The 25,121-nt window shown below is 43.6% G+C and overlaps 1 protein-coding gene across 1 annotated transcript; it reads right to left on the bottom strand.

Moving 5' to 3' along the window:
• Positions 1 to 766: 766 nt before the first annotated feature.
• Positions 767 to 13,783, bottom strand: LOC129853344 (cationic amino acid transporter 4-like). The gene is made up of 5 exons (XM_055919285.1): positions 13,646 to 13,783; positions 11,422 to 12,471; positions 10,507 to 11,225; positions 5,424 to 5,532; positions 767 to 3,563 (listed from the first exon to the last, which is right to left on the bottom strand). Exons 2-5 carry the CDS (start codon positions 12,401 to 12,403, stop codon positions 3,346 to 3,348), a joined length of 2,028 nt encoding a protein of 675 aa, XP_055775260.1. The 5' UTR covers positions 12,404 to 12,471; positions 13,646 to 13,783; the 3' UTR covers positions 767 to 3,345.
• Positions 13,784 to 25,121: the final 11,338 nt, after the last annotated feature.

The following is a 25,121-nucleotide window of genomic DNA, read 5'->3' as shown; positions in this document are numbered from 1 at the left end:
GTAGCTGCTGCTTTTGCAACAGCTAATGGGGATCCTAATAAAATACCAAATACCAAATAACATGGCACAAGTGGGCGGGTGGTCTCTGTTGTGCTCTATTGTGGGGGGGGGGGTCTCTGTTGTGCTCTATTGTGGGGGGGGGGGGTCTCTGTTGTGCTCTATTGTGTGGGGGGGGGGTCTCTGTTGTGCTCTATTGTGGGGGGGGGGGGGGTCTCTGTTGTGCTCTGTGGGGGGGGGGGTCTCTGTTGTTCTCTATTGTGGGGGGAGGTCTCTGTTGTGCTCTATTGTGGGGGGGAGGTCTCTGTTGTGCTCTATTGTGGGGGGGAGGTCTCTGTTGTGCTCTATTGTGGGGGGGAGGTCTCTGTTGTGCTCTATTGTGGAGGGGAGGTCTCTGTTGTGCTCTATTGTGGGGGGGAGGCTGATGACATTAGAGAGCACCCATCAGACCAACTTCTTCAATTGCCAACTCCTTGAGTTTCACAATTGTGTCTAGAAAAACACAATTGTTTACCCTTAAGTGTGAGTAATTTACTCTATTTATACTTGTAATATAATTTTACAATGGAAAAAGTAAAATAAATACTGTAGCTGGAGTGTGTCTTTAATGTGTTGCATGTGGTATGCTTGTCTCTTGCTTGACAGACTGATTTAGCCTAATTGTGAACACACAGTACTTATCTCTAAAAGCTAAATGGACAGTGTATAATCAATTTAGTTATGTTAATAGTATGGGCAAGAAACCCTGTAATAATAACAATATTCAGAATGCTGCTTGAAAACATTTATTTGTCACGAAATAACACAGCTTCTTTTAGACTTTATACAACAAAAAATACTTACAATTTGGATGTGTAAGTACAGAGTACATAGGTACAGTCAGAGCTCATAGCGCACTGTGCTTACTGCCACACGAGACAGAGAACGTAACTCATCGAGGTGAGGAAATGTTCAGCTTGCCAAAAGCACCATAGTGTCAACACCTGTCACTTGCCCACGCAGGAAAAACAGAGACACACTGGTAGAGAGACACATACAGTTGTTTGCAGTTAAAATCTTAAACTATGTGCAAAGTTGTACAAAAATCCATTTAATATTTTGTTATCCCCACATCCACCAACATTTGATTATTTCAAAGGCTGTATCTGTTGAATTTAATTGTATGGAATATAGTAGTTTACAATATAATATCCTATGAATAATACTGAGATTATAACAGGGTAAACTACTTGGATAGAGGAGAAAAGCTACCTGAACAACTACAGTTGTTTAGATTTCACGTAAGCTTTGGGAATCATTCTGTACTCATGAAAACATCTTTAAGGCCATTGGTTGCTTGTGTCATATATTGACATAAACAAATGTATGTTTAAAATATGTATGTTTACAATAACTAATAAATAGTGATAAATAAGAGACAAAACAAACATATCTTTGAGTGCAACACTAAGGTGAGCTACAGACACTTGTGAGGTTGGTAGCCGGTAGTGAGAGTCTCATGCTTATTTTTCATCATTCTAAGGACTGTGATATATAGAAAACGCTAATAACATCAAGGCAATGTTGTAGTTACATTATTATTATACAGATAAATGGTAGATGTTTTACCGTAATCTCCAAACGTGACAAACAGACAAATATACACCTTATAGGTAACAAAATAATCAGTTCTCAGGACTTGACTGAAAACTTTAGATATGGGAATGTTATGATTATCACGTTGAGACATTGTTATATTGTCATGACATCTTACTGCCCTCTCGAACACTGTGCTATCAGACAGGGTAGTGAGTAACTGGGTGTGAGAGTGCAATCCCTCTCTGAGGCGGTCAGTGTAATCCAGCACTGTGAGAGAGTAATCTGTGCGTGTGTGTAATCTAGATCAAGCTATTGGGCAACCGCAGGGACTGCTGCAAATCTGTCGGATTACAGAGGCCTCATGAGGATAAGGGATGTCCTATGGCTGGCATAGTCTGACAAAACACCCAATTCCTGTTTGTTAATATGCTTCTAAGCAGCAGCACCACCAAATACCCTGTTCAGGTACATCATGAACTGCGTTTGTGCTTGCAAAAAGCATATATTAAAACACATGTTTATAACTCTCGTCTCGTATTATCACTCTTGTGTATGAGGAGAAATGAGAACAAAACCATAGCTAAAATAATCCAGGTGCTTTTATATCAGATGGTTGTATAATCTAATCTCATGCTAGCACACAGAAGGGGAATGGGTCGCTGTCTAGTTATTGTGCATTGGGAGAAAAAAAACTTCTCAGTAGATATTAGGTTGATTGAGACTGCAAAATCTGGGACACATAAGAGTGAGTGAGGTCATTGGATGGGAGTCAGTGGATTAAGTGAGAGGTTGAAAGGTGTACTCTGCCTTAGAAGAGAGTGACAATCTCATGTGATGGAGACAGAGAAAGTTAACAAGTGGAGTCAGGTCATTATGATACGAAGCGAGGTACAAAAACATCCCAAAACAGAACATAATATGTGTGTGATATGCCATCAGTGAAATGCAAAACTAAAATTATAAAATATACTGTTTCACAGCTCAGAAACTACATGAAACAAGTCCAAAATAATATTTAAAACAGAAAATGTATGTAAATGATTGGCGTTTGGCTGAGCAGCCACCAGTGTTGGGGAATGAGGGGGATCTTGAGGTGGTCCCAGGGATTGTAAGTGGACCCACATGACCCACTGACAGAACCTAGTCTTTCCTCAGGCAAGAATAATGTGTGTGTGTGTGTGTGTGTGTGTGTGTGTGTGTGTGTGTGTGTGTGTGAGAGAAAGCAAATGTGAAAATGTGTTTGTACATGGGTGTGTGTGTAAACAAAGGTCCATTCATTCCAGTGCTTGCAAAACGAAAAATGCTGCAAATCAACATGTGCTATCAATGTATGCTATGATCAAAAGCACCATCCTACTTCCAAACACATTCAATTGTGAGTGACTGAGAGACATTAAAAAGCGGATCAATTGAGGAGTTGAGAGAAATGCTAACAAGGAAATAACACCTGTGCTGATTTATCTACCATTTAAAAAAATACAGTGATTATAACCAATAGCAATATCCTAAACAATGCTAGATAGCTTTATTACTATGTTCCCATATTAACAGATACAATATGTAAATATAAATATGTTTCATAATGAGAGAGCGTAAATCTCATTGTGTGATGTGTACTTACTAATGCAGAGAAACACAGCCTTGTGGCATTACACATTGATTGTATGAGGCCAGTCAGAGGAGAAGAGAGTGAGGTAATGTATGAATAGGAGCAGATAGATGATAACGGCCCACTGAAATAAAAATGGCTCCCTTCCTAGTTCCTACACATCATCTCTTTGCCTGCTGCTCTTCAGCAGACTGGGCGGGGGAGGGGGTGGTGTGGAGGGCGCTGGCGTCCCCATGTCCGTTCGGCTGCACTGACTGGACTGTCTCTACCAGGCTGCCACTAGGGAGCACCACGTACCTGGCAGCCATGTCCTTGGGCTGCAGCTCCCTCAGGCCCTCCTTACTGTGCCATATCCCATAGCCAAAATACACCAGTAGACCTAGAGAGGTGCAACATATACTGTTAGGACCAAAACACATGCTTACAGAATCACACACATGTTGTTGTTATTGTTATACTGTCATACTGTATGTGCTTATTCATTGAGAAGACACAGCTATAGCAGGAATATGGTGCTAGGAATTGATTACTTAGACATGGCCCAGCCCCTGTCATGTTCAATATTCCCTGTGAAGCCTCTGTAGGCAGACAGGCAGTGTTGGGTAGGTTACTTTCTAAATGTAATCCGTTACAGTTATTAGTTAGGTCTACCTGAACAAAATTGCAAACAGTAACGTAATGTTTGGATTTCCCAAACTCAGTAATGTAATCAGATTGCTTTCAGTTACTTTTAGATTACTTTCCTTAAGAGGCACAGGTTAGTAGCTGGCACAAAGTCATAAAATGTGATTATAAACCTAAACTTAACCACACTGCTAACCCTAATGCCTAACCTTAAATGAAAACCAAAATGCAATTTTTTTGTTTTCATTGATTTTTACAATGTAGCCAATTTTGAATTTGCAGCTGACCCATCTAGCAGAAATCACTCCGTTTTGCCTCAAGGACAAGACTCGTTATGTACAGTAGGCTTCTTCTAACCCATTGCTTTCTACTACAGATAATACGGTTAGGCTATATCTTTACATTTAAAAACAAATCTAAGTGGGTCTGCCAGATTTCCAGTCATTCCAATGAATTTAATACCCATTGATCTTCAAGAACATGAATTGAAAAGATGGAAATATAGATTAATATGGAAATATGGATCAGCCAAATTGTTTTATCTGAGCATAACCCCAAAACTAAGGACTAATCAGCCTAATCTGTTTGTTTTTGATTTTGTTGTCATGGAGGACTGATAAGGCTCATTGCTTAGAACTGCAAAAAAAATGCAGCCCTCGGAATAGTGTGCTTTGAGCACTACCAAAAGTGCTATTTGATGTGAAAAACTAGATGGTAATTTTCCATGAAGAGAATAAAAGCCCCACTAGTGGTCTTCTTAAATTAAACTTCTTTTTTACAATAATGGAGCACAATACCATGAGGCAGTTTAGAAGGGATGAACTCAAACTTTTATTCCATAGGCTAGGATCCTCACTGCAGCTGTTGCAAGAGTGCTTTTTTCACTGGTTGTCCACTGGGGCGTATTCATTACTCCGATTCTGTTGCAAAACGTTTCTCAAACGGAAGCAAACGGAACAAAACGGGGAGGGACCTACCTGAATTTGTCCAACAGAAACTCTAGTTTTGCTCTGTTTGCTTCCATTTGGTTCTTAAACAGTCAATGGTTTCCGTAATGAATACACTCCTGACCGCAAAAACAATGATTGATAAGCAGTTTAAACTTCTTCAATTCAACCATTATTGGGTTAAAATACACAGCATATACATCAGTGAACATCCATCCACAACAACCACAATATGTAAGGCGCAAATAAATTAGAGAGCAGCAGTGTGATTCACATCAATGCGCTATGTAGCCTAAATATCTTCTAACTGCAGCAGGTGCAGGCTAGGAAAGGGTTAACTCACTCCAGTCAAGCCTTGACTTACTTGGTAGGTTTACTCTCTGTGAACACAAAAAGTAACCTGCATATGTTTTAATACAAACATGTGCTATGTACTAATAATTTAATAAAACCCTGTTTCATATCCTGTTGTCTATGATCAACCAGTAATAAGTATCCATACTATTTGTCCATCATTTAGGTTAATAAGTGGCACAGTATTTCAACCACTGAATGCAACAGTTCCAGTTCTGTCTGACATGATGTTTGGTTTACAGGAAGTGTCTGCGCTACATAGCACATGGTCCTCACACAACACACATTTGTGCCATTAGTGGAAGTAATCTTACCTGCAGCCACCCATACGGTAAAGCGGATCCAGGTCATTGGGCTGAGCTTCAGCATTAGGAACACATTCATGAGGATGCTTGCACCAGGGATGAATGGGACCAAGGGTACCTAGAAAAATGACAACCGCAAACAACCATCATTCTGACATGTATTAAAATGTGTCAAATAATCAATGCCTTCCTTAATTCAATAAGTGCTTGTCATTGACAAAAAGGAAGTTGGAGAGCCTAAAAGACCACTAGTCTTGACTCAAATATTAAAAGTCCCAATAGAAGTACTTAATATAATTCAAAAGAATGATCAGGTCTTAATGAAAAGATTTTATATTAGGTTGGTGCCAGAGGGAACGTGGGCCATGCTTGAGCTCACAGAAACAGCTTTTATTTTGTATGAACAGCAGATCAACCACACAGCAGAGAGTGAGTGTCTGCTGTGACTCAGCCTCAGAGCTGGGTGAAAATGTCACATTAAATGTTTCAGTTCCGATCTACTGGGCTCGAGTCAGACTGAGTAGAATTTAACATATCTAAAGGTGGAGAGACAGCTACAAAAAAGTCTTAAAACACACAGAGTATTCTTGGTTTATCATAACTACATAAAGACTTAGGGAAATATAACAGGCTGTTTGCTCAAATAAACGGTATTTGTCACATGCTACGTAAACTTCAGGTGTAAACTAACAGTGAAGTGCTTAATTACCCTACCTTCCCAACAATGCAGAGAGAAAGAAAACAGATAAATAATAGAAAAGTAACAATAAATATGCAATGAGTAACGATAACTTGGCTATATACACTGAGAATACCAAACATTAGGAACACCTTCAGGGCATGAACTCTACAAGGTGTCGAAAGCGTTCCACAGGGATGATGGCCCATGTTGACTCCAATGCTTCCCACAGTTGTGTCAAGTTGGCTGGATGTCCTTCGGGTGGTAGACCATTCTTGATAGACACGGGAAAATGTTGAGCGTGAAAAACCCAGCAGCGTTGACAAACTGGTGTTTGACAAACTGGTGCGCCTGGCATCTACTACCATACCCCGTTTAAAGGCATTTAATTTTTTTGTCTTGCCCATTCACACTCTGAATGGCACACATACACAATCCATGTCTCAATTTGATCTAGGCTTAAAAATACTACTTTAACCTGTCTCCTCCACTTCATCTACACCGACTGAAGTGGATTTAACAAGTGACATCAATAAGGGATCATAGCTTTCACCTGGATGCACCTGGTCAGTCAATATCATGGAAAGAGCAGGTGCTCTGAATGTTTTGTATAGTCAGTGTACACAGGGTACCAGTACTGAGTTGATGTGCAGGGGTACGAGGTATTTGAGGTAGATATGTACATATAACTAGGAATAAAGTGACAGATATTAAACAGTAGCAACAGCGTATGTGATGAGTCAAAAAAGTTAATTAAAAAAGGGTCAGTGCAGATAGTTACAGTTCAGGAAGGAGACGCATTCTGTCTCCTAGAGATGAACGTACTTTGGTGCGAAAAGTGCAAATCAATCCCAGAACAACAGCAAAAGACCATGTGAAGATGCTGGAGGAAACAGTTACAAAAGTATCTATATCCACAGTAAAACGAGTCCTATATCGACATAACCTGAAAGGCCGCTCAGCAAGGAAGAAGCCACTGCTCCAAAACCGACATAAAAAAGCTAGACTATTTGGAAGACCCATTTGCAACCAAGCTTTAACTTCCTGACTGATGTCTTGACATGTTGCTTCAATATAGCCACATAATTTTCCTTCCTCATGAAGCCATCTATTTTGTGAAGTGCACAAGTCCCTCCTGCAGCAAAGCACCCCCACAACATGATGCTGCCACCCCCGTGCTTGACGGTTGGGATGGTGTTCTTTGGCTTGCAAGCCCTCCCCCTTTTTCCTCCAAACATAACGATGGTCATTATGGCCAAACAGTTCTATTTTTGTTTCATCAGACCAGAGGACATTTCTCCAAAAAGTACGATCTTTGTCCTCATGTGCAGTTGCAAACCGTAGTCTGGCTTTTTTTATGGCGGTTTTGGAGCAGTGACTTCTTCCTTGCTGATCGGCTTTTCAGGTTAGGTCAATATAAGACTCGTTTTACCGCTGTTTCCTCCAGCATCTTCGCAAGCTCCTTTGCTGTTGTTCTGGGATTGATTTGCACCTTTCGCACCAAAGTACGTTCATCTCTAGGAGACAGAACGCGTTTCCTTCCTGAGTGGTATGACGGCTGCGTGGTCCCATGGTGTTTATACTTGCATACTATTGATTGTACAGATGAACGTGGTACCTGTAGGCGTTTGGGAATTGCTCCCAAGGATGAACCAGACTTGTGGAGGTCTACAATTTTTTTTTTTGAGGTCTTGGCTGATTTCTTTTGATTTTCCCATGATGTCAAGAAAAGAGGCACTGAGTTTGAAGGTAGGCCTTGAAATACATCCATAGGTACACCCCCAATTGACTCAAATGATGTCAATTAGCCTAACAGAAGCTTCTAAAGCCATGACTGGAATTTTCCAAGCTGTTTAAAGGAACAGTCCACTTAGTGTTCTGACCCACTGGAATTGTGATACAGTAAATTAGAAGTGAAATAATCTGTCTGTAAACAATTGTTGGAAAAATGAATTGTGTCATGCACAAAGTAGATGTCCTAACCGACTTGCCAAATCTATAGTTTGTTAACAAGAAATTTGTGGAGTGGTTGAAAAATTAGTTTTAATGACTCCAACCTAAGTGTATGTAAACTTCCGACTTCAACTGTAGTTAATCAAATAGCTACCTGGGCTAACTATTTAGTAGTCTTATGGCTTGGGGGTAGAAGGTTTTCAGGGTCCTGTTGGTTCCAGACTTTGTGCATCAGTACCACTTGCCATGCGGCAGAGACAACAGTCCATGACTTGGGTGGCTGGAGTCTTTGACAATTTTTAGGGGCTTCCTCTGACATCGCCTGGTATAGAGGTCCTGGATGGCATGGAGCTCTGCCCCAGTGATGTACTGGGCCGTACGTATTATCCTCTATAGCGTCTTGGGGTCAGATGCCAAGCAGTTGCCATACCAAGCGGTGATGCAAGATGCTCTCAGCGGTGCAGCTGTATAACATTTTGAGGATCTGAGTGCCCATGCCAAATCTTTTCAGCCTCCTGAGGGGGAAGAGATATTGTCATGCTCTCTTCACGACTGTGTTGGTGTGTGTGGAACATGATAGATCCTTAGTGATGTGAGGAACTTGAAGCTCTCGACCCGCTCCACTATAGCCCTATCGATGTGAATGGGGGGCGTGCTCGGCCCTCAATTTCCAGTAGTCCACGATCAGCTCCTTTGTCTTGATGACGTAGAAGGACAGGTTGTTGTTGAGGGTCAGCATGACAGATGTGTTGTTCCCTACCCTAACCACCTGGGGGTTGGCCCATCAGGAAGTCCAGGATCCAGTTGCAGAGGGAGGTGTTCAGTCCCAGTGTCCTTAGCTTAGTGATGAGCTTGAAGGGCACTCTGGTATTGAACGCTGAGCTGTAGTTAATGAAGAGCATTCTGTCATAGCTGTTCCTCTTGTCCAGGTGGGAATGGGCAGTGTGGAGTATAATAAAGATTTCGTCATCTGTGGATCTGTTGGGGCGGTATGCAAATTGGAGTGGGTTCAGGGTGTCTGGGATTCTCTGCCTCAAACCCTATTACAGGGGCTGAGTCACTGGTTTACTGGTGCTCTTCCATGCTGACCCTAGGAGGGGTGCTTCACTTGAGTGGGTTGAGTCACTGACATGATCTTCCTGTCCGGGTTGGCACCCCCCTTGGGTTTGTGCCGTGGGGCAGATCTTCGTGGGCTATACTCGGCCTTGTCTCAGGATGGTAAGTTGGTGGTTGAAGTATCCCTCTAGTGGTGTGGGGGCTGTGCTTTGGCAAAGTGGGTGGGGTTATATCCTGCCTGTTTGGCCGGCCCTGTCCGGGGGGTATCGTCGGACGGGGCAACAGTGTCTCCGACCCCTCCTTTCACAGCCTCCAGTATTTATGCTGCAGTAGTTTATGTGTCGGGGGCCTAGGGTCAGTCTGTTATATCTGGAGTATTTCTCCTGTCTTATCCGGTGTCCGGTGTGAATTTAAGTATGCACTCTCCAATTCTCTCTTTCGCTTTCTCTCTTTCTTTCTTTCTTTCTTTTTTTTTCTCTCTCTTCTTTCTTTCTTTCTTTCTTTCTTTCTCTCTCTCTCTCTCTCTCGGAGGAGGACCTGAGCCTTAGGACCATGCTTCAGGACTACCTGGCCTGATGACACCTTGCTGTCCCCAGTCCACCTGGTCGTGCTGATGCTCCCGTTTCAACTGTTCTGCCTGCGGCTATGGAACCCTGGCCTGTTCACTGGACGTGCTACCTGTCCCAGACCTGCTGTTTTCAACTCTCTAGAAACAGCAGGAATGGTAGAGATAGACTGAATGATCGGCTATGAAAAGCCAACTGACATTTACTCCTGAGGTGCGGACCTGTTGCACCCTCTACAATCACTGTGATTATTGTTATTTGACCCAGCTGGTCATCTATGAACATCTTGGCCATGTTCTGTTATAATCTCCCCCCGGCACAGCCAGAAGAGGACTGACCACCCCTCATAGCCTGGTTCCTCTCTAGGATTCTTCCTAGGTTCTGGCCTTTCTAGGGAGTATTTCATAGCCATCGTGATTCTACACCTGCATTGCTTGCTGTTTGGGGTTTTAGGCTGGGTTTATTTACAGCACTTTGTGACATCAGCTGATGTAAGAAGGGCTTTATAAATACATTTGATTGATTTGATGATGGTGTTGATGTGAGCCATGACCAGCCTTTCAAAGCATTTCATGGCTACAGATGTGAGTGCTATGGGGCGATAGTCATTTAGACAGGTTACCTTGGCATTCTTGGGCATAGGGACTATTGTGGTCTGCTTGAAACTCTGCAGGCAGACAACGTTATACAACTAATAATTCTAAGGCGAGGGTCTAGTTCTGCTTCCCTAACTTTATGTGTAGGCATATACAATAAAGTAAAAGTCAACAAAATTGTGAACTGCTTTGCATTTACACTTTGGGCATTAAATGAAAAAGTGAGAATTTGTTTGGCTCACCTGGAAGGTTTTGGTGTTGATATGTGGTTCATGGGCATATATGACGACCAGGCTGAGGAGGAAGGTCGAGCCAAACACCACTATTAGCACGGCGAAGCTCCACGTAGGCAGCTGCAGCTGGTTATTCCCAAACACAAACACGGCACAGAGGGACACAGAGCTCACCATCACCGCCAGCACAGAGAAGGCCACCACCTCCCCCGGCTCAAAGGTCCCTAGCAACCTGCCCAGGTAGGGCTCCCAGCGGGCCTTCAACACCCCTGGGGCGCTGCGTTCCCTGGTCTTCTGCATCTCCACCAGCTGTAGCTTGTCTGAGAAGGACTCATACTCCTTCAGCTCCCCGCTGTCCTGAGCTATGATCTGGGACTCTGAGGCTTCGGGTGAGAGCTCTGGGTTGTAGTTGGTGTTAGGGGAGGTAGTGGAGTTAGCCTTGGAACTGGTCTTCTCCTTCTCAGGCTGGAAGCGCAGCACGATGACACTGGCTGCCACAAAGGTGTAGGCCAGGAGGGTGCCGATGGACAGGAACTGGACCAGGGCCTCCAGGTCAAAGATGAGGGCCATGACGGCCATGAGGAGGCCAAACACCAAGATGGCATTCACAGGGACCTTGGTGACAGGGTTGACCTTGGCGAAGAAGGCGAAGAAGAGGCCATCCTCCGCCATAGCGTAAACAATCCGAGGGAGGGAGAAAAGGTTGCTGAGGAGCACTGTGTTCATGGCTGGAAGAGGGGATGGACAGAGAGTCACATGATCATCAATGCAATCAAAACAGAGAGCTACTGTATGAAGTCAAGATAAATAAAATTCATACACATTTGCCCTTCAATCAATTATATCATCAACAGACCCAAAGAAACTCAATGGCATGATACATTGGTGTGGTTACAGTGGCTAAGTCTTTCAAGAGACACTTACCACAGATGGACCCTACTGCCACGATGTAGCCAGCCCAGCTGTAGCCTCGGCGGAAGAAGGCGTCAGACAGAGCTGAGTTGGGATCGAGGGAGTGCCAGGGCACCATGAGAGTGAGGACAGTGGAGACCAGGATGTAGGCTGTGGCTGCCATGCACAAAGAGATGGCTGTGGCCATGGGAATGGCTCGCTGGGGGTTCTTTGCCTCCTCGCTTGAGGCTGCAATCACATCGAAGCCAACAAATGCGTAAAAGCAGGTGGCTGTGCCCGCCATAACCCCAGACACACCGAACGGTGCAAAACCTCCTTCTTTCTGGCTCCAGTTGACTGGGTCGGCCAGCATGAAGCCAAACACCAAGATGAAGAGTATGACAACCAGACTAACAGCGGAGAAGATGTGGTTGAGCCAAGAGGAGACTCGCACTCCGAAGGTTATGAAGATGGTGGCAACCACTAGAATCCCGGCGGCCAGCAGGTCAGGGTAGTGGGCGATATAGGGAACATTCCACTTCATTATGTGGTTCTCTGTGTAGTTCTGGATAGTGTGGTTAAACATGGAGTCCAGATAACCACTCCACGCCCGCGCCACCGCGGCCCCACCAATCATGTACTCCAACACTACGTTCCAGCCAATGAGAAAGGCCCATATCTCTCCACAAGAAACATAGGTGAACATGTAGGCTGAGCCCGTTCTGGGCACGCGAGCTCCGAACTCAGCATAGCAGAGGGCGGCCATCAGGGAGGCGATGCCTGCTATGAGGAAGGAGAGAACCACGGCAGGTCCCGCCGTGTCCTTGGCCACAGTGCCAGTCAGGACGTAGAGGCCAGAGCCCACCATGCCCCCAACACCCAGGAGGGCCAGGTCCACCATGGTCAGGCAGCGTTTCATTGATGTCACCATCAAATCATCATCCAGGGTCTTCAGTCGGTTCAGCCTTTGGCAGAAACGCACTGCCGGGACACAGCCACGCTCACAGGTCGCCATGGTTACAGGATCACAACTTATCAGTCAAGATGCTCAAACTGGATCCATTCTCCTCCTGATCAATTGACCTGAGAGACAAAAATACATATACATACCATCATACAGGGACAAAGCCTGTGGCCGCAGAGCAGGTAGACAAAAGCAACTCATCCTAATGAGGGCTTCATCTAACCTTTATCTGAATGACTCCACCCCCTCACCACTGCTGCCTATTTCTGAGCATGTTGTATTACACCTCTGTCCTTACCAAGTGGAAGCTGGAAACTATTGCTTTTCTATTTTTAGAAGTGAAGACTAATATTCTTCAACTTGGCATATTAGGATAGCTTGATACATTTCAGTTAGGACTATCTGAGTAATGTAAAATCTATAAATAGGCATATCTATAAATTATGCAATTGAATACATGTGTTGAACGATATCATTTAGTCTATTACTGATTAATAACTGTCCATGATAAAGATATCTGTTTGATCTGCTCTGACTGTTTGACACGTCTTCGATTCACTTGAAGACTAATGTTGAAGGTAATTTCCTATTGTAGCAAATGTAAGGCTATATTCAGCTTTCACCCTGCGAAGACTAAAAGTGTCCGATATGTCAGCAAATAAAAGTAGCCTAACCGAACACACAACTATTTGGGTAGGTTAAAGGCTGTGGAGCCAAATTCAATAATCAAAGGCTACGCTTTATGTGATAGAATGAGACCAGCCCGGGATCCGACTCTTTTTGATGTACCGTTTCCAATTACTGCGTACGGCAGGCATATGGCGAGTTCTGCCGTGCTCAATGCAAGAAATACATTACATAAAGCTTTTATTCCCTACTGAAATTAACACCGATACAAAGTGAAGCGACCATACATATGTCCTCCATAATAACTGTGATTCGTGTCATAATTGTGGAGTCATGGCGAGAATGAATCGCTTTAAGTGCGTCGTTTTTACAAAAGCCAGCCACATTAATAATGTATAACAAAATGGAAACTCATACAAATGTTATTAATGACAAACTATAGGCTATTTCAATAAAGCGATGGCGATTGCTGATTATTCTATGAAATTGTACTTGTCTGCGTTTTTTATATTTTTTTATTATGGCACGAACAAGGTGTTGGAATAGGTAGATTATGGCAAAAACCAGGGGAGAAACTCAACCATTACTGCTATTCTGCATATATAGTCTAATATATTTGATTTAAAAAACGGTCTAATATGGTAACAAATAAAAATATTTGTTTACCTTGAATGCTGAATATCGCTTATGAGTAGCCTATCTCAGGCCCGGTTGATATCCTTTGAAACCCTCAACGACAGACAGGGAGAAAGGTGGAGATGGAGAACGAGAGGATAGAGAGCTGAGTCCTCGATTCTTAAAGGCGCAGTACGAGTTTATTGTTCATCTGATGACGACGGGATCATCCGTCAGATAAGGTCACGCGCAAGGCCAGCGTTTAAAGGTCCAATGCAGCCGTTTTTATCTTAATTTCAAATCATGTCTGAGTAACAATGAAGTACCTTATTGTGATTGTTTTCAATAGCTTTTTAGCAAAGAGCAATTTCTCAAGCAAGAATTTAGCTAAGACTGTCAGGGAGTGGTCTGCGTGGGAGGGCAAGGCTGATGGCCAAAACTTCATCCCACCAAATCAGGCTGAAATTGCAAACAGCTCTTATGCTAAAAGAGCATTATCATTATCACAATTTCACAGTATTATTTTAGAGTGGAAATATGTATAAAACACAGGAAAATCACGTTTCTGACAGCACTGTAACATATGCCTAAAGTAAAGTTGTCAAACGGGTTGGTTTTCATCTACCATAATAGCAATAACTGGATGCTACAGTATCAGCATACAAATTATATTCAAATCATCTAAGTTTGTATAGTACTAGTACATTTAAATACCCTTTATTCAATGTTTTGCCTATTGTCACTCAACTAGACTAATAATGAAACAATGAGTCACAATAATCAAAATAAATACTTTTTAATTCATGAACACATTTTACAGTGGCCAAAATCATGGTAAACATGAATAACATTTTTGTTAAAAAAATATCACAAACGTGATAAGTTGGATGAATAAGATGACTTATTTCCATTTTGCATCTGTGTGACTGAGTGGCAAACCAAATGGAAAACTATCTACAGCCTTCCGTGATTCTTCAAATTCCTGCACTCTCTTCACAGCCCCATTGTCATCCATAACCAGTAATTTCTACATAGATTCACAAAGAAATACAACTTCTTGGTTTCCATGTGTTTTGAACAGAACACACACAGCCCCTGAGGACATGAAGCTGAACATGTTGGAAGAGGATGTGTATCCTGAGCCCTGCTCAAGCTCTCACTAACAAGAGGACAGGATGCTGTTGTGTCTGTCCACTCTTGGATATGCTCTTTAGTATCCAGTGCTTTTACACAATCAGACCCTGTCCATCGGTTTGTCTGTCTCTCAGGACAGGCCTCCTTACTGGGACTCTTTCTGTGGAAGTTTAAGTATCATTTTGAGCCGGTTCATCTGCATTGTCAACTCCTCAAATTACAAGAAGGGAACATGAAACCTCAGAGTCATTATTGTCAACGAGCAGCGCAGTTCCGCATGAAGAAGAATTCTACACATGGCGCACGCCCAAAAACACTTAAAAGTGTCTTGCACTCTGCTTGCACTGCCTCTAGGATATACTTCCAGTGAAACAGCTTAAACCCTACAATAATGGTCTTCTTTGGCTAATCCTGCACTGTAGCAAGGCTATTACAATTGTGGAGACAGAAAGACTCTACCACCATCTATTGGACATTTTCCTGCACTGCAATCTGTGTTTCACCCCTTGACCCCGCTGGCAGTGCACTTAGTTTCCAACACTTTAAAAATACAAAATCCATTCTCTTCAGGATTCAAGGCACATATTTCACTAAATAATCAAGATTACTTCAACATTAGAATGATGACAAACTACATCTATCATATTTGGTAGAATAGACATCTGGTTATAAGTATGAGCTTATGTAGAGGTGTAACAGGGTTGGTTATGTTTCCACTTGACACTGCATAAATATGTATTCGATGTTTATCTATTCCAATTGGTTTGATGAATTTACATATCAATAAGGTGTTAAGTCATTGGTCAGGCTTGCAGAGAGGGGGAGATCGCAATTTAAATTCTTCCAAGTCTGATATTGACATGCAAGCGGTAGGTCATGTTCTGAAATAGTGCATTCTATTGACGTATTTAGAATGTGTACAATTTCACTATGTACATTAATTGATATGTATATCAGGAAATGTACCAGTCAAAATTTTGGGCACAACTCATTCACTGGTTTTTCTTTATTTTTAATATGTTATACATTGTAGGATAATAGTGAATACACCAAAACTATGAAATAGCACATATGGAATCATGTAGTAACCAAAACAGTGTTAAAAATATAAATAATATATCAAAATATATTTTATATTTATCCACCCTTTGCCTTGATGACAGATTTGCACACTCTTTGCATTCTCTCAACCAGCTTCAGCTGGAATGCTTTTCCAACAGTCTTGAAGAAGTTCCCACATATTCTGAACACTTATTGGCTGCTTTTTTCTTCACTCTCCAGTCCAACTTATCCAAAACCATCTCAATTGGGTTGAGATCAGGTGATTGTGAAGGCCAGGTCATTTGATCACTCTCCTTCTTGACGGGATGGCATATCTCTGCAAAATGCTGTGGTAGCCATGCTGGTTAAGTGTGCATTGAATTCTAAATAAATCACTGCAGTGTCACCAGCAAAGCACACCCACATCATCACACCTTCTCCATGCTTCATGGTGGGAACCACACATGCGGAGATCATCCGTTCACCTACTATGCATCTCACAAAGACACGACGGTTGGAAACATTGCAGCAATTCGACCATTAAGTCCTGATTCACGTAATCTCCTCTGAACAGTCGATGTTGAGATGTGTCTGTTACTTGAACTCTGTGAAGCATTTATTTGGGCTGCAATTTTTGAGACTGGTAATGAACTTAGCCTTTGCAGAAAAACCCTTGAATGAGTAGATGTGTCCAAACTTGTGACTGGTACTCTATATACATATTGAAAAAAATATAAACACAACATGCAAAAATTTTAAAGATTTTACTGAGTTACAGTTTATATAAAGAAATCAGTCAATTTAAATACATTCATTAGGCCCTAATCTATGGATTTTATAAGACTGGGAATACAGATATGCATCTGTTGGTCACAAATACCTTTAAAAAAAAAAGGTAGGGGGATGGATCAGAAAACCAGATAGCATTTGGTGTGACCACCATTTGCCTCATGCAGCGCAACACGTCTCCTTCACATAGAGTTGATCAGGCTGTTGATTGTGGTCTGTAAAATGTTGTCCCGCTCCTCTATAATGGCTGTGTGAAGTTGCTGGATATTGGCGAGAACTGGAACACGCTGTCGTAGAATAGAATAGAATAAAACTTCATTGCCCATCCAGGATGGACATTTTTGTTTGGCATCACCTTCATTAAAATAATCACATACACATACATTCTAACATCATACACATTTAAACCAGTCAGTCCATCATGTTGCATACACTAACAACATAGAGGACATTAATACATTCACTCACAAACGACCACTGTCCCAACTGCACTAGATAGATAAGTACATATACCGATACAATTTACTTTGCATTTAGTAGTCCAACAGCACAAGAAACAAATGAATGTTGTACACATCGATCCAGAGCCTCCAAACATGTTTAATGGGTGACATGTCTGGGGAGTATGCGTGCCATGGAAGAACTGGGACATTTTCTCCTTCCAGGAATTGTGTACAGATCCTTGCGACATGGGGCCGTGCAATATCATGCTGAAACATGAGGGGATGGCGGCTTATTAATGGCACGACAATGGGCCTCAGGGTCTCGTCACGGTATCTCTGTGCATTCAAAATGACATCAATAAAATGTAAATGTGTTCATTGTCTGTAATTCATACCTGCTCATACCATTATCTCCCCTAACATGGGGCTCTTTGTTCACAACTTTGACATCAGCAAACCGTTCGCCCACACAATGTCATTCATGTGGTCTGCGGTTGTGAGGGTCGGTTGGACGTACTGCCAAATTCTCAAAAATGACATTGGAGGCGGATTATGGTAGAGAAATGAACATTCAATTCTCTGTCAACAGCTCTAGTGGACATTATTGCAGTCAACATGCTAATTGCACGCTCCCACAAAACTTGAGACATATGTGGCATTGTGTTGTGTGACAAAATGGCACATTTTAGAGAGGCCTTTTATTGGCCCCAGCATAAAATGATCATGCTTTTTAATCAGATTTTTGATATGACACACCTGTTAGGTGGATGGATTTTCTTGTTGAAGGATAAATGTTCACTGACAGGGATCTAAACAAATTTGTACACAACATTTTAGAGAAATACGTTTTTTGTGCATATGAAACATTTCTGAGATATTTTATTTCAGCTCATAAAACATGGGACCAACATTTTACATTTGCGTTTATATTTTTCTTCAGTGTATATATATGTATAATGTGTATAGTACCTGTTAGATATTTGGGGCAACCTGGGATGTGCCTTTGCATGTTGTTGTGTAAGAGCGAGTTAGCTAGCATGCTTGAGATGTAATGTTGCATTAGCACCTGCTAATTCAGTTATTTCCATGCTAACAGACGAATCACGAATCTACAGCCATCAACATAGTGTTGTCCTGCACATCTAATGTATTTGTATTTATTATGGATCCCCATTAGTTGCTGCCAGCAGCTAACCTCTTCCTGGGGTCCAGCTAAATAAAGGCAGTTCATACAATTTTAAAAACATAACAATACATTCACAGATTTCACAACACACTGTGTGCCATCAGGCCCCTACTCCACCATTACCACATATCTACAGTACAAAATCCATGCGTACGTGTGTGTATAGTGCGCATGTTATCGTGTGTGTGTGTGTGTTTGCATGTGTCTGTGCCTATGTTTGTGATGCTTCACAGTCCCCGCTGTTCCATAAGGTGATTTTCTATCTTTAAATCAAATTTTACTGCTTGCATCAGTTACTTGATGTGGAATGGAGTTCCATGTAGTCATAGCTCTATGTAGTACTGTGTGCCTCGCATAGTCTGTTCTGGACTTGGGGACTGTGAAGAGACCTCTTGTGGCATGTCTTGTGGGGTATGCATGGGTGTCCGAGCTGTGTGCCAGCAATTCAAACAGACAGCTTGGTGCATTTAAGATGTCAATACCTCTCATAAAAACAAGTAGGGATGAAGTCAATCTCTCCTCCACTTTGAGCCAGGAGAGATTGACATGCATATTATTAATCTCTGTGTACATTCAAGGGCCAGCTGTGCTGCCCTGTTCTGAGCCAATTGCAATTTTCCTTTTTTGTGGCACCTGACCACACGACTGAACAGTGGTCCAGGTGCGACAAAACCAGGGCCTGTAGGACCTGCCTTGTTGATAGTGCTGTTAAGAAGGTAGAGCAGAGCTTTATTATTGATATATTTCTCCTCATCTTAGCTTCTGCTGTATCAATATGTTTTGACCATGACAGTTTCCAATCCAGGGTTATTCCAAGCAGTTTAGTTACCTCAAGCCTTTCCAACATAATCCAGGTGGAATTAGGAATTCCCCAGGGCAGCTGTCTAGGCCCATAACTTTTTTCAATCTTTACTAATGACACGCCACCTCAATTTCCACATGATTGATCACATGATTTAGTTGAGGTTTAGGGTTTAGTGAATGATTTGTCCCAAATACAATGCTTTTAGTTTTAGAAATATTTAGGACTAACTTATTCCTTGCCACCAACTCGGAAACTAACTGCAACTCTTTGTTAAGTGTTGACATGTATAGAGTTGAGTCATCCGCATACATAGAAATTCTGGCTTTACTCAAAGCCAGTGGCATATTATTAGTAAAGATTGAAAAAAGTAATGAGCCTAGAGAGCTGCCCTGGGGAATTCCTGATTCTACCTGGATTATGCTAGAAAGGCTTCCATTAAAGAACACCCCCAGTGTTCTGTTAGACATGTAACTCTTTATCCACAATATAGCAGGGGGTGTAAAGCCATAACAGATACAGTTTTCCAGCAGTAGACTATGATCAATAATGTCAAAGTCCGCACTGTAATCTAACAAAACAGCCCCCACAAACTTTGTATCATCAATTTCTCTAAGCCAATCATCAAATAGCATTGCATCTGGTCAATCACAATTTTTCCAAAAGTTTACTAAGGGTTGGTAACAGGCTGATTGGTCGACTATTTGAGCCAGTAAAGGGGGCTTTACTATTATTGGGTAGAGGAATGACTTTTGCTTCCCTCCAAGCCTGAGGGCACACACGTTCTAGTAGGCTTACATTTTTAATATGGCAAATAGGAGTGGCAATATCGTCTGCTATTATCCTCAATAATTTTCCATCCAAGTTGTCAGACATCATTGTTGATAGACACCAATAATTTTCTCACCTCTTCCACACTCACTTGACGGAATGCAAAATTACAATGCTTGTCTTTCATAATTTGGTCAGATACTGTATACTTGGATGTGGAGTGTTAGCATTTGTTGTTGGCATGGCCTCGCTAAGTTTGATGGAGCTGAGTTAGCTTTTTTCCCCAAAACTTCATTTATGGTGCTCCAAAGCTTTTTACTGTCATTCTTTATGTCATTTATCTTTGTTTCAAAGTGTAGTTTCTTCTTCGTTTTATTCAGTTTAGTCACATGATTTTTCAATTTGCAATGCATTTGCCAATCGGTTGTGCAGCCAGACTTATTTGCCATTCCTTTTGCCTCATCCCTCTCAACCATACAATTTTATAAATCTTCATCAATCCACAGGGATTTAACAGTTTTTACAGTCATTTTCTTAATGGGTGCATGCTTATTAGTAACTGGAATAAGCAATTTCATAAATGTGTCAAGTGCAGGGTCTGTTTGCTCCTCTTTACACACAACGGACTACCGAATATTCTTTACCTAAACAATATAGGAATCACTACAAAACTTGTGTCTACAGACCTCTTGTCATGTTTTGTCATTGATTATCATGTCTTGTCCCTGTGCTTCCCTTCTATTCGTTTCCCTCTGCTGGTCTTATTTGGTTTTTTCCCTCTTTCTATCCCTCCCTCTCTCCCTCTCTCGCTCTCTCTCTCTATCGTTCCGTTCCTGCTCCCAGCTGTTCCTCATTCTCCTAACTACCTCATTTACTCTTTCACACCTGTCCCCTATTTTGCCCTCTGATTAGAGTCCCTATTTCTCCCTCTGTTTTCCGCTTCTGTCCTTGTCGGATCCTTGTTTGATGTTTGCTGTTCTGTGTCCTTGTTCCGCCCTGTCGTGTTTTTGCCTTCTTCAGATGCTGCGTGTTACCTAAGATATATCCAGGAGTATCGTTTTTGTTTAAGACTGGAATAAAGACTCTGTTTCTGTTAAGTCGCTTTTGGGTCCTCATTCACCAGCATAACAGAAGGATCCGACCAATTATGGACCCAGCGACTACGGATTCTCGCAACACTGCCATCAAGATCCTGTACTACCTTGTTGGTCCATCTACGCTGGTCTGGTTCGGCTGCTTCCTGCAGTGCCTTGATAGACTCTGGGGCTGAGGGTTGTTTTATGGACGAAGCATGGGCTCGGAAGCATGACATTCCTCTCGACAGTTAGGGAAGCCCACGCCCATGTTCGCCTTAGATGGTAGTCTTCTCCCCAGTATCAGATGTGAGACACTACCTTTAACCCTCACAGTATCTGGTAACCACAGTGAGACCATTTCCTTTTTGATTTTTCGTTCACCTTTTACACCTGTTGTTTTGGGTCATCCCTGGCTAGTATGTCATAATCCTTCTATAAATTGGTCTAGTAGTTCTATCCTATCCTGGAACGTTTCTTGTCATGTGAAGTGTTTAATGTCTGCTATCCCCCCTGTTTCTTCTGTCCCCTCTTCTCAGGAGGAACCTGGTGATTTGACAGGAGTGCCGGAGGAATATCATGATCTGCGCACGGTCTTCAGTCGGTCCAGAGCCAACTCCCTTCCTCCTCACCGGTCGTATGATTGTTGTATTGATCTCCTTCCGGGAACCACTCCTCCTCGGGGTAGACTATACTCTCTGTCGGCTCCCGAACGTAAGGCTCTCGAGGATTATCTGTCTGTTTCTCTCGACGCCGGTACCGTGGTGCCTTCTTCCTCTCCCGCCGGAGCGGGGTTTTTTTTTGTTAAGAAGGACGGTACTCTGCGTCCCTGCGTGGATTATCGAGGGCTGAATGACATAACGGTTAAGAATCGTTATCCGCTTCCCCTTATGTCGTCAGCCTTCGAGATTCTGCAGGGAGCCAGGTTCTTTACTAAGTTGGACCTTCGTAACGCTTACCATCTCGTGCGCATCAGAGAGGGGGATGAGTGGAAAACGGCGTTTAACACTCCGTTAGGGCATTTTGAATACCGGGTTCTGCCGTTCGGTCTCGCTAATGCTCCAGCTGTCTTTCAGGCATTAGTTAATGATGTACTGAGAGACATGCTGAACATCTTTGTTTTCGTTTACCTTGACGATATCCTGATTTTTTTCACCGTCACTCGAGATTCATGTTCAGCACGTTCGACGTGTACTCCAGCGCCTTTTAGAGAATTGTCTCTACGTGAAGGCTGAGAAGTGCGCCTTTCATGTCTCCTCTGTCACATTTCTCGGTTCTGTTATTTCCGCTGAAGGCATTCAGATGGATCCCGCTAAGGTCCAGGCTGTCAGCGATTGGCCCGTTCCTAAGTCACATGTCGAGTTGCAGCGCTTTCTCGGTTTCGCTAATTTCTATCGGCGTTTCATTCGTAATTTCGGTCAAGTGGCTGCTCCTCTCACAGCTCTGACTTCTGTCAAGACGTGCTTTAAGTGGTCCGGTTCCGCCCAGGGAGCTTTTGATCTCCTCAAGAAGCGTTTTACATCCGCTCCTATCCTTGTTACTCCTGACGTCACTAAACAATTTATTGTCGAGGTTGACGCCTCAGAGGTGGGAGTGGGAGCCATTCTGTCCCAGCGCTTCCACTCTGACGACAAGGTCCATCCTTGGGCTTATTTTTCTCATCGCCTGTCGCCATCGGAACGCAACTATGATGTGGGTAACCGCGAACTGCTCGCCATCCGCTTAGCCCTAGGCGAATGGCGACAGTGGTTGGAGGGGGCGACCGTCCCTTTTGTCGTTTGGACTGACCATAAGAACCTTGAGTACATCCGTTCTGCCAAACGACTTAATGCACGTCAAGCTCGTTGGGCGTTGTTTTTCGCTCGTTTCGAGTTCGTGATTTCTTATCGCCCGGGAAATAAGAACACCAAGCCTGATGCCTTATCCCGTCTCTTTGGTTCTTCTGTGGCTTCTACCGACCCCGAGGGGATTCTCCCTGAGGGGCGTGTTGTCGGGTTGACTGTCTGGGGAATTGAGAGACAGGTAAAGCAAGCGCTCACTCACACTGCGTCGCCGCGCGCTTGTCCTAGTAACCTTCTGTTCGTTCCTGTCTCTACTCGTCTGGCTGTTCTTCAGTGGGCTCACTCTGCCAAGTTAGCTGGCCACCCCGGCGTTCGGGGTACGCTTGCTTCTATTCGCCAGCGGTTTTGGTGGCCTACTCAGGAGCGTGACACGCGCCGTTTCGTGGCTGCTTGTTCGGACTGCGCGCAGACTAAGTCAGGTAACTCTCCTCCTGCCGGTCGTCTCAGACCGCTTCCCATTCCTTCTCGACCATGGTCTCACATCGCCTTAGACTTTATTACCGGTCTGCCTTCGTCTGCGGGGAAGACTGTGATTCTTACGGTTGTCGATAGGTTCTCTAAGGCGGCACATTTCATTCCCCTCGCTAAGCTTCCTTCCGCTAAGGAGACGGCACAAATCATCATTGAGAATGTGTTTAGAATTCATGGCCTCCCGTTAGACGCCGTTTCAGACAGAGGTCCGCAATTCACGTCACAGTTTTGGAGGGAGTTCTGTCGTTTGACTGGTGCTTCCGTCAGTCTCTCTTCCGGGTTTCATCCCCAGTCTAACGGTCAAGCAGAAAGGGCCAATCAGACGATTGGTCGCATATTACGCAGCCTTTCTTTTCGTAACCCTGCGTCTTGGGCAGAACAGCTCCCCTGGGCAGAATACGCTCACAACTCGCTTCCTTCGTCTGCTACCGGGCTATCTCCGTTTCAGAGTAGTCTTGGGTACCAGCCTCCTCTGTTCTCGTCCCAGCTCGCCGAGTCCAGCGTTCCCTCCGCTCAGGTTTTTGTCCAACGTTGTGAGCGCACCTGGAGGAGGGTCAGGTCTGCACTTTGCCGTTACAGGGCGCAGACTGTGAGAGCCGCCAATAAACGTAGGATTAAGAGTCCTAGGTATTGTCGCGGTCAGAGAGTGTGGCTTTCCACTCGTAACCTTCCCCTTACGACAGCTTCTCGCAAGTTGACTCCGCGGTTCATTGGTCCGTTCCGTGTCTCTCAGGTCGTCAATCCTGTCGCTGTGCGACTGCTTCTTCCGCGACATCTTCGTCGCGTCCACCCTGTCTTCCATGTCTCCTGTGTCAAGCCTTTTCTTCGCGCCCCCGTTCGTCTTCCCCCCCCCCCCCCCCCCCCCCGTCCTTGTCGAGGGCGCACCTATTTACAGGGTACGGAAGATCATGGACATGCGTTCTCGGGGACGTGGTCACCAGTACTTAGTGGATTGGGAGGGTTACGGTCCTGAGGAGAGGAGTTGGGTTCCATCTCGGGACGTGCTGGACCGTTCGTTGATTGATGATTTCCTCCGTTGCCGCCAGGGTTCCACCTCGAGTGCGCCAGGAGGCGCTCGGTGTGTGGGGGGGTACTGTCATGTTTTGTCATTGATTATCATGTCTTGTCCCTGTGCTTCCCTTCTATTCGTTTCCCTCTGCTGGTCTTATTTGGTTCTTTCCCTCTTTCTATCCCTCTCTCTCCCCCTCCCTCTCTCGCTCTCTCGCTCTCTCTCTCTATCGTTCTGTTCCTGCTCCCAGCTGTTCCTCATTCTCCTAACTACCTCATTTACTCTTTCACACCTGTCCCCTATTTTGCCCTCTGATTAGAGTCCCTATTTCTCCCTCTGTTTTCCGCTTCTGTCCTTGTCGGATCCTTGTTTGATGTTTGCTGTTCTGTGTCCTTGTTCCGCCCTGTCGTGTTTTTGCCTTCTTCAGATGCTGCGTGTTACCTAAGATATATCCAGGAGTATCGTTTTTGTTTAAGACTGGAATAAAGACTCTGTTTCTGTTAAGTCGCTTTTGGGTCCTCATTCACCAGCATAACACCTCTTATATACAATATTAGGCCCAGCCTTTGGAACTTTGGTTTTCCTAGATATGGCTACTATATTGTGATCACTACATCCGATGGATTTGGTTACTGCTTTCAAACAAATCTCTGCAGCATTTGTAAGGATATGATCAATACATGTTGATTATTTAATTCCTGTACTGTTTGTAACTACCCTGGTAGGTTGATTGATAACCTGAACCAGGATGTAGGCACTAGTTACAGTTTAAAGCTTTCTCTTGAGTTGGCAGCCTGTTGAAAGCCAGTCAATATTTAAATCACCCAGTAAGTTAAGCTCTTTATTGACATCACATACATGATCAGGCATTGCACACATGTCATCCAGATACTGACTGTTAGCACTTGATGGTCTGTGTCAGCTTCCCACCAGAATGGGCTTTAGGTGATGCAGATGAACCTGCAGC

The sequence above is a fragment of the Salvelinus fontinalis genome, chromosome 4 (genome assembly GCF_029448725.1).
Source record: "Salvelinus fontinalis isolate EN_2023a chromosome 4, ASM2944872v1, whole genome shotgun sequence".
NCBI lineage: Eukaryota > Metazoa > Chordata > Actinopteri > Salmoniformes > Salmonidae > Salvelinus > Salvelinus fontinalis.
The sequence above is the reverse complement of the archived record's forward strand: the minus strand, read 5'-3'. Positions and strand labels throughout refer to the sequence as shown.